The sequence below is a fragment of the Poromitra crassiceps genome (genome assembly GCF_964638095.1).
Source record: "Poromitra crassiceps genome assembly, chromosome: 5".
In the NCBI taxonomy this organism is placed as follows: Eukaryota; Metazoa; Chordata; class Actinopteri; order Beryciformes; family Melamphaidae; genus Poromitra; species Poromitra crassiceps.
Genome location: NC_139642.1, coordinates 17,717,099 through 17,730,861, shown reverse-complemented (window position 1 = coordinate 17,730,861; position 13,763 = coordinate 17,717,099). Strand labels below are relative to the sequence as shown.

The 13,763-nt window shown below is 47.3% G+C and overlaps 1 protein-coding gene across 1 annotated transcript; it reads right to left on the bottom strand.

Annotated features, from left to right (window-relative positions):
* Nucleotides 1-7,713: 7,713 nt before the first annotated feature.
* Nucleotides 7,714-12,426, bottom strand: gmnc (geminin coiled-coil domain containing; the record flags this gene model as incomplete). The annotated part of the gene is made up of 4 exons (XM_083636550.1): nt 7,714-7,964; nt 8,373-8,877; nt 11,643-11,759; nt 12,382-12,426. 4 exons carry the CDS (start codon nt 12,424-12,426, stop codon nt 7,714-7,716), a joined length of 918 nt encoding a protein of 305 aa, XP_083492676.1.
* Between the last annotated feature and the right edge of the window lie 1,337 nt (nt 12,427-13,763).

Sequence of the window (13,763 nt, the reverse complement as noted above, 5' to 3'; positions counted from 1 at the left end):
AGTGCTCTGAACATCTCCACTCCAGCCCAGCTATTGTAGGTCCACTCTGAACCAGTGCTCTGAACATCTCCACTCCAGCCCAGGTAGTAGGTCCACTCTGAACCAGTGCTCTGAACATCTCCACTTCAGCCCAGCTTGTAGGTCCACTCTGAACCAGTGCTCTGAACATCTCCACTCCAGCCCAGCTAGTAGGCCCACTCTGAACCAGTGCTCTGAACATCTCCACTCCAGCCCAGCTAGTGTAGGTGCACTCTGAACCAGTGCTCTGAACATCTCCACTCCAGCCCAGCTAGTGTAGGTCCACTCTGAACCAGTGCTCTGAACATCTCCACTCCAGCCCAGCTAGTGTAGGTGCACTCTGAACCAGTGCTCTGAACATCTCCACTCCAGCCCAGCTAGTGTAGGTCCACTCTGAACCAGTGCTCTGAACATCTCCACTCCAGCCCAGCTAGTAGGTCCACTCTGAACCAGTGCTCTGAACATCTACACTTCAGCCCAGCTAGTAGTTGACTCCTGACCAAACATCAGTATTTGACCAGGTGGGAGAGAGAATGGGAAAACCATACTCTCCTCCTCTGCAGCTTAATTGGCTTGTGTGAGGGCGAGTGAGACTCTGTGACTCATTACAGGTGAGATGACTTGTGGAGTGTTTTCTGATGTGAGGCAAGCTGTCGAGACCGTGGCAGCGAGGCAGTTCCCCAGCTCGGCGGGGCGGATTGAGTTTCCGCCTTAATGACCCCTTTGGCCTGTCCCGTGATGTGAACCTGCCCCGCGCGCGCTCGCACCCCCGGCCCGGCCGAGATGGGCCGGCCCAATCTGTCATCTGGACATCTGTAGCCTCCAGGCTTTACCTTGTCATTAGAGATCGCCCCCCCCCCGCCCGCTCGCTTGCTCCGCAACTTTCCCCCGGCCCCCTCGGGCGCTCGGGGACCTCGCGCTGGGACCCCCTGGGAGGAGAGACTCCCCTGTCCTTACCTGGGGGGCTGGGACCCCCTGGGAGGAGAGACTCCCCTGTCCTTACCTGGGGGGCTGGGACCCCCTGGGAGGAGAGATTGCCCTGTTCTTACCTGGGGGGCTGGGACCCCCTGGGAGGAGAGATTGCCCTGTTCTTACCTGGGGGGCTGGAACCCCCTGGGAGGAGAGACTGCCCTGTTCTTACCTGGGGGGCGGATCACGCGGGGAGGGAGGGGGTCTCCGGGGAGCCGCAGGTCTCCTTTTGTCTCTGAGAGGAGAAAGATGGAGTGGGACATTCGGACTGGTTTCTCTGGTAACAGAGCTGAAGACGAGGAAGACAAGAGCCGTATTCGAAACTGTTCACTCCTACACTATTCGCCATGTAATGTTTAGCATAGTGAACTATCTGAGTTTCAGACACTATCTCACTCTTCTTCTCCTCTGGTAAACACAAACGCATTGCATTGTGGTATATGGGAGAAAATGTAGGGTACATTCGCTGTTCACTAGAAATTGCAGTGCATTGTGGGTGTCTTATAGTGGACTATATAGTGAATCAAATGAACAGTGAAAAAATACATTAGTCCAGTATTTCTGTAATAGGGAAAGGTTTCGAACAGGACTATAATTGACTGCGTTTACATGGACATGAGTATCCCGGTTCTGAGGCTTATCCTGGTTTTAATCATATTGGGGATATGTTTACATGGAACACAGAGAAATTAGGTTATTCTTTATTTTTTATTTCAAATCCCCATTAATCACTGTTACAGTACGATTACAATATGAAAAGTCAACAAGCAATTATTCCTATCCCTGTAAACATGATACTGTAAATAGTATCCCAGTTACTGATTATTACTGCATGCTATCTGCATGCTATTTACAACACAAACCGATCACCTGCACGCTCGCTCGTATCGAGTGCGTGAGCTCATTCACCTTGTTTGTCCAAGACTGTGTTGGATTCCCTCTTCTTCACGGGTGTCTGTTCCCGTCCGCGCGCTACTTCTTACTTTCATTTTAGTCACAACACCTTTAGTCTCGCTGGCCAGCCTCCTCTCCCTTCCGTCCGAAGAGTCTGGCGCCGCAGGTCTCCATAGTGGGACTGCGATGGGCGGCGCTTAGCGGCAGTGTGCCCTTGGAAAATAGTTTCAAACAATCCAACTTGCCGTTTTCAGTGTGTAGGTTTCTGCCGTTAGCTTGCTAGCTAGTTAGCGTTGTTGTTTTCACTGCGGCGGCAGGGCACTATTTACAGCGACACACAGGGAGGAGGGAGCGGAAGCCGCTCTGATTGACATGGTCGGAGCCAATGACAGAGCTTGTAATAAGCCGGGAGCGGACATCCGGCAGCGACTGAAACAGTCGCTCCAACGGGAGAGCAGAGTAGAGCAGGGGAGGGTTTATCCCAGTTATGGAGACCAGCGGCGCCAGACTCGTTGGACGGAAGGGAGAGGAGGCTGGCCAGCGAGACTACAACACCTTTGGTCAGTATTTCCATGCTTTCTCCCATCTAAACTGCCAAGTATATTTCATTCTTTCTTCACTGAAAGACAAAACTCTCATTGCTTCAGAAGTGAGAAGCTTTCGTTGCTGCCGCACCACCATTTTTGAATTTTTCTGTTACGTCACTTGGCTGAAGTCACTCCTGCACAGGTAGTCTGCGGCGATCAGAACTGCACTGTGCTTTCAGTGTTGCTGGAAGTGTTGGATGTATTCATGTTGACATGGCAGTAATGTGGAGACAACATGGCTGACAACAATAACAGCCAAACTCTCTCAATGGGTCTGGTCTTGTAAGTAAGTAAGTATGTAGGTTAGCATTACAAAGTTAGAGCATTTACACCGGGTTCCACTAAGAACTTGATCTCCTGCTGCATCTTCATGGTGGCAGTCAAAATGCTGCAGGTGGGCAGTGAGACGTGAAGACCTAAACACACACACACACACACACACACACACACACACACCAGAGGAGGTTTTTCCAGTGAGGCATAGGAGGATGGTCCTCCTCTATTAGATTGGGGATTTTATATAAAAAAAATATTATAATTTTTTATTTTTATTTTTTATATTTTTCATTTTTCAATTTTTTTTTTATAATAAAATATCAATCAAATGTGTTTTTTCTTATGTGCAGACGCTCATTTTTCCATTCATTATATTCTTATATGCTTAAACAACAGTGACCTGAACTGATGGAAAGGAGAGCTCCATGCAGAGAGTCACTCTGGCCCTGGTCCCAGCCTTTAGTAGGCAGATAAAAAAACTTCGCCCTGTGGGTGTTTATTTATTTGGTCATTTATCTAATGAAAAATATGATTGGTTGAAAAACACTTGCAATTCACAGAAACCTGACAGAAACACGTGAGAGTGATGTGTTTTCCCACCAATCACATTGAGCTGGAGGTTCGCACGCCCTTACCCTGGTTAAACCAGGTGAAATCTAATTGGTTGTTGGTTGGATAGATGGCTGACAGTGATTGACATTCTGTATTGTCCAATGCTGAATAGCCTACGTCTGAAAATCGTGTTGAATCCGCAGCGCTCCATTGGAAATACAGGAAATGAAGACCTGACAGGCTAATAGATAGATTTACAGACAGTAGCACCTATATTTTCCCCTTTCTCTTTTCCTATTAACCTATCTTTTATATTATCAAGCAGTAAGTTAGCTCACAAGCCAGACAGTCGTTGCATTGTATTACGCGGAGTTTAGAGAGGGCAGCGTGGTTCACACGGAGGACAGAGGCTCACAAGCAAACACTGGGATAATTTAACCTCATCGGCTGCACTCGCACCGGCTACAGACTGCATGGATATTCAAGTAAGTCAATTCAGTTCGAGTTATCCGGGTCTTCTACTAAATTCGGCGTCCACCAAGCAGTGCTACTTTTTCGTATTATATTGTTTTATGCTGAATAGCCCGCCATTTGGCGATCTTAAACTCGCACATTTTTTAACTGAATTTGGCAGTGCGGAACCAGCGTGGAACGAAACAGCAATTTGCATAGCAAATTGCAACGAATCTTGTAGCCTATGTTGGACGTAGTGAAGTGTTTTTGATTGATTTGTTCATCCATCAAGCCTTTTACTGACAGACTAACTAACTAACTTAAGTTTGATGTTGCCTGCTGTAACAGTGTGGATCTATAAAGCGGTCTGTAGCCTAATAATTTAGAAGAAATAAGGAATCGATTGGGACGAAGCATGTCAACCTAGGATGTCGGGAAGGGGGGGGTAAATAACGCTCCAAAGTTGATAAATTGGAATGTAACTAACATGTTGATGCAGCAGCACTGTTGAGAGTGTGTCCCCCTGTACTGATAATGATGTTATCTATCACATCCGCTAACCTGTTGCTCGTTGAACAAGTCGGCATTTATCAGCTCAGCTGCACCGTCAAGCTAGACGTAAGGGGGAAGAGGACAGCAGAGAGAGAGAGAGAGAGAGAGAGAGAGAGAGAGAGAGAGAGAGAGAGAAAAATTGCCCACCCAGTGCCCAATTCGGTGTCTGTTCTTTTATTCCTGGTGGGAATCTTTTGCTTTGGATAAGGATTTCTCTGCTGACTGGATGGATTTCTTTTGTGCACAATCTAATGTGCTTTTCGCTTAGGTTACTGTAGGCTACATCACCTTCCAGACGGCTTCTAGAAGAAAAAAATGCTTTTAAATGAGCTGTTTGATAAAACTATTTATAAACCTTATTAATAAAAATGCTTATAAATTAGCCATTTAAATTAAATTAATTAATTTGACAAATGAAAGACTGATGCTGATTTGCAAAATGCAATTTAAAATGTGCATTTTTTAATCCATTTTCATATTCTTGCTTATTCGTTTTCATATTATTTGTCCTTTGCATAATTCATTTCGCCTTTACTTTACCATTAGACAACTGTTTTACTTAAAGCACAATTATGCCACACTGTATACAGGTATGGCGCGCACACGGAAAAAAAAAAAACGCCCAATTTTTTTTGGGCAGTACTCACATTATAAGCTGCAGCAGTGATCCTTCTTTATCATCACCAGTAGTTTGAACACTGATATAAATAAGCTGATGAAGGAGACTAGTCAGTCCCTGACTCTAGCTAAACTCACTGGTAGAAATCTCACCTGTCTCACTCTTTATGTTGTGTTATTGTCAGTGTGAATACAGTGTGTAGAAATCAGAAGCTTAACTCCCAACAGCTCATAGCTCAGTCAGCTGAGTGGCTGTGTCGCTGTCTTTGTCTGACAGGTAGACTGTTGGTTCGATTCCTGATGGAGGAGACATATTACAGCACTGCCCTGTCTTTAACATCACCAGCGTAGCGCCTCCTACAGGCAGATACACAGAGCGACACAGCGCCTCCTACAGATCCACTGAAATGGACACTGTGGACAGACATGTCATATACTGAGTCTAGAGCAGTTTTTCAAAAAGTTATTTTTACGCCTAGCAGCAGCCAGGAGGAGCAACCAGAACAGTTACATAAAACATATTTCCGATGTCAGTAAAATTTCAGCTCTCTGTGGTTTTCTGTCTCATAACCCTCTGCTCATGTCTCTGCAGAGGTCAGGGGGGGAGAACATCCCCCCCCTTAGATCCAGGCAGTGCCAGCTGAACGGGATTAGAACCCACAACCTCTGGCCCCGGTGTCACTGTGTGTATTATTCCTTCACACCACCAGCTGCCCTTCACACTCACAGCTCTTCTCCGGGCGCTCTTGTCTCTTCCCTCTGCCTGTCATTATTCAAAACTGACTGAGGCTCGAACCCACGACCGCAAAAGTGGCTGAGGCCTCAATATTGCCGGGCAGCAAGCCTACTCTCTGTGCCACCAAGTCAGACTGATTGAATGAGGTTTTCTCAGGGCTTTAAATGACTCTTTCCTCTGGCTGTCGACATTCAAAACTGACTGAGGCTCAAACCCACAACCTCAAAAGTCACTGTGGCTCAAACCCACAAGCACCAAACTGCTAGACAGCAATCCAACTCTCTGAGCTAGTGGGCCATAGTGATTAAGACTAGACGATTAAAGTATAGTCTTTATGCATCTTAAAATATGTTTTGAAGGGACCTTTTAAGTTGAATAGTATTTGAATTATATTAATATGACGTGAGTTTCTATTCGCCTTGCACAGAAAACCTTTTACTTTTATAAAAGGAAAAGGGGCTAGTGCCGCACTAGCTTCCTCCCCTGTTTCCAAGCTCACCAGCCACCACTGACACACACACACACACACACACACACACACACACAGACTTTCCAAAGCACAAGGACCATGCTACCATAGGTTGAGGCCACGTCTCGTCATAGACGCTGGTTTAGCTGGCTCAGCCTGGCTGGGGGCGTGGTCAGGGTGGGGTAAAAACCCCCGTTCTATCCATTCAGCAAAGTTAGAATTTAGCTGATAGCCCAGCCCAGGCAGACACGATCGGGGATTTAACCACCGCAGTAAACGCACATCTGAGCAGACGTCTTGTGTTCTGCTCTAGAACCCCCAAACCTGTAGTTTAGAGCCGCAGCAGCGTCTTTTGGTGAGTCAGCCCATGAGATATATGGGCGGTTTTACCCCACTCGCGCGCCAGCCGTTTAACATTTTGTGGGTGTTCCCAGACATGTGGACTGTCTCTATACTGGCTATGGTCAAGTATCAGTACTTTGGAATATTGATCAAGCTCTGCTCTGTTTATGGAGCACAGCAGATGTTTGGGTTCTTTACCAGCGTGCTTTTGCATCCCTGAACTGTACACAAAACGTGAAGAATACCACCTATACTGGGGGACTTCCCATTGTTTTCCCACGCCCATTATTCCAAAACCCCAATAGTCTGAAAAATGTCCACCATATTGGACAGAAAGCCCAGCCCATTATCCGGGAGGTGGTTGGGTTGAGGCACGTCGCCAACGAATGTCTGTCTGTAAAAACAAATGTACTTCCACGGTGACAGTTTTCTGGAGTTGCTGGTGGTGAAAACAGGGAGAGCAGCAGCAGCATTAGGGAATTTTCTTCTGTTCCAAAATGTCTTTTCAAAATGTCTTTTCAACACTCAGATCCCATTCCATGCTTCCAGTATGGAGATTAAACCCTCACTAATATACATTGCCCCGATTAAGTCTGTGAAACTGTGCTCGAGACATCTGTTGTTCTAGGTAGCACATTTTTACATGTTGAGTTCTGCGAGGTTCCTTGGCCTTTAAACTCATAGTTTCCTTTGTTTTTCTGGGCTCCTTTGTCGTGTGACACAAGAGTCATTTCACTATCTTTGTCACACAAATGTAAAATCTGCTTTCTATCGCTCTGTGGCACATCCTTGGATTTGGAGAAGAACACCAGCAATACACAATATTTTGTCATCATAGCCCATCCCGCAACTTAGGTGCTTATAATGTTGGTGGTGAAGACATTTAATTTGATATCCTACTGTGGTACACATGGCCACAAATGAAACCCCTGTCAGTTCAGTGTCTTGAACAGGGGAGAGCAATACATGCTTAAAGTGATATTACCCATCTAAATGACATGACCCTCAAATGTTGCCTGCACATATCGCAAGGCCTTACTTTTTCTACTGTCTCATGTAACCAGTACCACACCTTATCAGAGAGGCCAGAACTGGGTCTCACAGTAGGCCAGCAAAGAGTCTTGTTTAGGGAAGGGCGGCAAGAAAAACGTGGGCTTGGATCCTTGTCAGGGGAACACCAATGTGTGGTCTCGGTTCCTTATTTTGGGGAGGACCAACACTTAGCCTAAGGATCTCCTTGTTTGGGCCTAAGGATCTCCTTGTTTGGGGACCCAGGTGAAGTTCCATCGGCCCTGTGTGTCCTTTCTGACGAAGGCCTGCCCCTGGGAGAAGCTGTGTGTCCTGACGCTGCTGGAGGGGCTGAGGGACATGCTGAACGCTACATCTGTCCGACTGCGAGGGGTCTGGGGCGTGGCAGGAAGGGGCGTGGCTTCAGCTCCCCCAATGGAGCTAATAGGACTGTGGCAGTGGTTGTTTGCTGTGGAATGCTGAGATGTGACTGGAGTGGAAGCTGAGGCAGGAGAGAATCTCACTCTTTCGGGTGACCGCGCGAACCGGATCGTCTCTTGTGATTGCGTCCATTGCTGCGGAGACCAGTGACCTGGATGCTCTGCTGTGTTGCCCTCCTGAGACCGGGTTCCAGTTGAAGTTGTGATGGAGCAGAACTGTGGTCTTTCTGGTGATTGTGTGAAGGGTGCCTTGCTAACCAGCTTTGATAGTGCAGTTTGGAAGGCAGTGTTTGAGTTGTACCCATTGATCACAGTGGCATTAGCTTCATACTGACCAGTCAACCTAGTGGCAGTAAAATTAGAACATTCGTCTGGAGAAACTTGGCAGTTCTGAACTGAGTGATTGAAAGCAGGATCACTTGGCAAGTTGATATTTGCTTCTCGGCATTCAGTGGTACCACTGTGATTATATGTAGTTTGATTTCTTGAGGGTTGGCAGTTGTATCTGTCACAGTTATTGATGGCAGGAGGGGTTGAGGCCGAGACTGAAGGGCTGAAAGAGGAGTTGAGAGTGTATTCAGAGGAGGAGGAACAGGGGAAGACAGGATCGTGGTTTGGTGAGGTGACTGAATACTGAATATTGTAGGAAGAGCTGAGACCATACTCAGATGAGGAAGAGGAGGAGGGATCGTATTCAGTGCGGGATGAAGCCTCGTTGGAAGTATCGATGGTGTCTCGGTCCTTCAGTCCCAGTGTCCGTAGCACCCAGAGGTCCACGTTTGGTTCCGAGGCGGCAGATGTCTCCGACTCTGAGCAGAACTCAGCGGTGAGGTTCCTGCAGAGCCGCTTGCTGACCCGCTGGGAGTCCAGGAGGTGGTGACTGGGACCATGGTTCTGGAAGGATCCAATATCAGCCTGCAGCAGGCTTCTCTTTAACGTCCCACTGGCATCAGCAGTTAGTTTCTATGAGGGGGGGGGGGGGGGAATGGGAGAGTGAGTTGGCATCACAACAAACTTTCTTAGGGGATGTCCACACACACACACACACACACACACACACACAGACGCACACGCACGCACACACACACACACACACACACACACACACACACACACACACACACACACACACACACACACACACACACACACACTATACCCCTGCCTCTATCTATTTGGGACCATCTGCGAGGGAGACATTAAGTGGCATAATTTGCTGACAGTTTAGGAAAACAACAGCATGAGAACTGAGCACCTAAGTAAAGGTCCTTACACACCGAGCACGTTTTTTTCGTGCGTTTAATTCGCACGTCAATAATATTTTCCGAACCTATATAAGTCAATGCAACCGTGCATACCAACGGCGAAGTTTCGCTGAGCGTTATTGCGGTGTTTATTTTTTCGACCCGCGGTCGATTTTTCAGAAATTCGCTTCCGACGTGTACACATCTGTGGCTGTGATTGACAGGTGGGTCAAAACTCGCATCGCAATTTCGTGCCGTATATTCGCATCGCTCTTGATGTGTAAGGACCTTTATGGTTGCTGATATGGAAACAAACAAGCTTTTCATCGCCAGTACAAAATGTGAATAAGGGGCCCTTTACACGAGAACAGTTTCTGGGAAGAAACGACACAATAGCGTTTCCTTCACACCTTCTCCCTGTTTACATGAGCGCCGTTGAATTTTTAAAACGCCGTAATGTACATGCCAGGTCGCTAGGTGGCAGTGTGATGGTCAACAACGGGGCGTTGCTCGTCGCTCCACAACTTGGAGAGTGCCGGGTCAGCCTATAAATACTTCCGCGACTCCCTTTTAACTCATTGAGTGCCAGCCACTTTTGGAGAACGGACGCTCCCAGTGCCAGAGTTTCAGAGCGTTTTCAGTGATTTCTCGAGGCCCACAGAATATTGTGTGATATTACTATGTAAACACCGAACACGCACAAAGAACGATGAGACTCTATTGTATCAGCAGCAAAAAAAAGTTTATTGATATCAATTTCCGTTCTTTAGTTATCAGCCGGAGAAGATAAGTCAAAAACAGCAAAAACAGGCGTTTCCATCTAGAAGCTGAGATATTGAGCCTTTTGTGAAATGAAGCATTTCAAGCAAATCACTGACTCTGAAACTAATATTTTCTGACCTGAAACATCTGAACAGTAATTTCCTTCAATAAACAGCACCTACACCCCCCTCAACTCCAAACTCCTCCTCCGTGGGAGTGTCTCTGGTGGCTCTGCTCGCTGTGCTGGCTGCTGCGTGTGTCAGGCGAGTCTCTGCTGCCTGCTATGGCAGGCTCTGCTGCCTCACGGATCCACGTTCAGATGGCGGCCGCTCGTCGGGGGAGTCTGGATGGGGCTCGCGTTCGTCTGCGTTTCTGGGGTTTCGGTTGTGAGCTGGGATGAAGCTGCGTCCGATTATAGGCTTTCTGCTGCGCGTTTCAAAGTGCGCTGCACCCAGTCTATTTTCGGAGCGCTCAGCCTTGTGCGCCGGCTCCCAGCGCGACACTGAAAAGCCAAACCATTCTCATGAGAATGGTTTGGCTTTGGTTTTATTTTCTGGCGGCTAATCGTGTGGAGAAGCTATGCAGCAGAGACAGAGACATTTGTGGGAGCGGATTGACTGCTGTTCGCAGCTAACGTTGGCTCCAGGCAGCCAGAGCAATCTGTGCCGCTCTGGCTCATGCATCGGTTTCTCTTTCATCACGGGGCTTTTTCTGCTTTTTTTTCCTCAACTTTCTCTAATCTGGAGAGCACTGTCGCCACCTAATGGGTCTGTAAAATAGGTTATACACATTCAATAGCTCCCATATTTTTATAGGAGATGTAAGAGGCTTTGATCCACGTCCCACCGTCAAAAAACGCAATTGACGAACATACTCGTCCTTGGCACTCTACGTTAGGATTTGAATTGACGAACATACTCGTCCTTGGCACTCAATGAGTTAAAACACTTCTCTCACAGCAGCGCTAAACTTTGAACAGAATTACAGGGATGGCGAAAGCAAAAAGCAAGTCCGACTACTTTGTTTGGACGTAAGATCCGTGTCTGCTTCTCTTCGTGTTGTTTTCCTGACTTATGTTGTAGTGTAACTCGCGCACGGCTATGACGTGATCGCGTGTGTCGCGTGTGCAGGCACGTCAGAGTTCCTGAAATGAGCCGTGTCAAAGCAATTACATGGAGCGCTCAGCGGGGAGCGTCACCAAGAATTCCACTCTGAAGGTGGTTTCAAAATGTGTCGTTTCCTAAGTGCAAATTCGCCGTCGCCGTCTAAAAGGGAGGCACTGAAGATAAAATAATTCCCCGTCACCATAGGAAAGCGTCCTCGTGTAAAGTGCCCCTAAGGCAGAACTTTTTCTACATAAAAGCAGAATAGTGTGAATGTGCCCTTATCTGCCATCTGTCTAAAACTGTCCGGATTTACACACAAATGATCAGATTTTTTACTTTCTGTGGTCAAGATCTGATCTGCTCCTCCTAGCGCCTACACAGGGACAAACAGTATGGAAACCAATTTGTGAGTCTGATATGGTTTTGGAATTCTTCTAAGTGGCCCGTTACAAGTTCAGGGCCTTAATGAGCTGTGGGACTTCATGGAGCCAGCCGTGCAGGTTTTTCTTCCTACATCCAAGCTGATTATTTTAATCATTTCACTTTCCCTTTATTTTAGAGCACTTTGAAAGCTTCTGGAAAAAAGAGCACCTTGTGGTTATCATTATTACTGCACCTTAGCTTTTTCCTCCAGGCTCTTCACAAAGGAGGAGTTGAGGAACTCTCTGAGTTTGTTGTTTTCCTCCTGAAGCCTGGCCAGCTCTTCCTCTCTCTGCTGCAGAGTGTCTTGAAGCTGGAGAGAGAGAGAGAGAGAAAAAAGAAAGATTAAAAACATTTAAATACAAATAAATACATTTCTCCCAGGGTAGCTTTGCCGTAGTTTGAACTACTTCCATGGTGAAGTAGTTGGTAGCTTCCTAAGCTATGCTTTCAAAGTAGCTTCCCCAACACTGTGTGTGTGTGTGCAGGGCCGTAGCTAGAGGGAGGAAAGTGTGGAAGATTCCAAGGGCCCTTGACTGACAGGGGCCCTAAAAAAATGAACCGTAGGGAAATGTTTGCAGTACGAAATTATTAAACTATCATCATTCATATTTTTATTTTATTCACAATGTTCTTTCTAGTCATTAGTTTAGTGAGAGCATTTCTTTGTTCACTGTGGTGTATTCAGGGCAGAAAGAGAGCATGATGATTCAACAGGGCAAGGAGAGTTGGTATAGGTGATATAGAGGTGATTGAGAAAAGGCAAATAATGACATTACAATAGTCTCTAAGCTGAGCTGAGTATTAATTTAAAATGAGATATTTCTCTAAATTGGGCTTCAAATGGCCCAAATTTTCCGTGGGCCCGATGTGATATCCTTTCATGGGGCCCAAAATCCCATGTCAGACATGACACATTACGTATCTGTTGATACCTGTTTGTTCCTCTGGACGTGAGGGGAGAGCTGCTCTGTCCACATTGGGCCTGGAGGACTGCTGTAGTTCAAAACACACTGGGCCTCTGACAAGACAGACAGACAGACAGACAGACAGACAGACAGACAGACAGACAGACAGACAGACAGGCAGACAGACAGACAGACAGACAGACAGACAGACAGACAGACAGACAAGGTAATGTTACTTTCAAGCATTTAAAAGTCATATATTGCAGCAGCAGATGTTACTAATTAGGCTACTAATGCAACCATTTTAAAGCATGACTGTTCTCGGATTGAACGTTCATCCCCATTCAAATCAACGTTCCTGGGTGGTCTGGGAACGATGGACATCTTTACGTGACCTGTTGCCTGGGCTAGCTTCTGTATTTAGTGACTTACATCCAGTCACTGAGGTTCGAGGAGAGCTAACATGCTAATGTTAACTAGAAGAGCTGGAGATGAATGGTCTTTGATATAGCTAAGTTAGCCTCATCGCTAATGTTAGCTTTCAGTTGAATTTTGACAGTTTGCTAACAGACTCGTCTGTTCAGTTCTGAAAGCAGTGTGACAGATTTAAGGAACCAATTACTGCTGCCAGGAGTAAAGTCATGACATTGCTTTTCAGTCATGAGTAGCCCACTATAGCCATTTTTAGCTGGACCACAACAGCGGGGCAGACAGCCCTACGGCCTACAAACACAAATGTCACTGAGTCAATGAATGACACCATTGAAGTTACACCATTGGTCAGCCGTGGCACCTGGTTTGCAAGAGCTGGGGCAGGCACGGCAGTTAAGCGCTCAAGTCTGTAGATCACTAGCTGCTAGCTGTTAGCTACAGAACGCTAGCTGAAAGGAACGCGACAGGAACAGCACGCCACCGCTGAAAAATCAGACCCGCCTCAAGTTTTCGGCGTGGGAGGAGTTTAACTTTGCCAAGCCAGCTAGCCAGCTAGCCAGCTAGCCGGATGCAACCTGCCATCCCTCCAGGACCTGCATGCAGCCAGGACACTGAAGCGATCTCGCAAGATCATGGCCGACCCCTCCCACCCTGGCCACAAACTCTTTAAGACACTCCCCCGGTGCCGCGTCTATGTGCCGACAGGCCGCAGTGCCGACAGGTCGCAATGCCGATAGCCCACAAGCAGAACCAGCTGAGCGAGGCGGCGTGCAGCGTGTCGGTGGAGCTAACCTCTCCCAGCCCCCACGCCAAACCTAACCTCCCCCCATGCCTAAACCTAACCTCCCCCAGACCCTAACCCAAAACCTAACCTCTCCCACCCCCACGCCTAAACCTAAGGTCGGCATTGCGGGTGGTCGGCATAGCGGGTGGACCCCACTCCCCCACGGCAAGAGACTGAGGTCTGCCAAGACCAG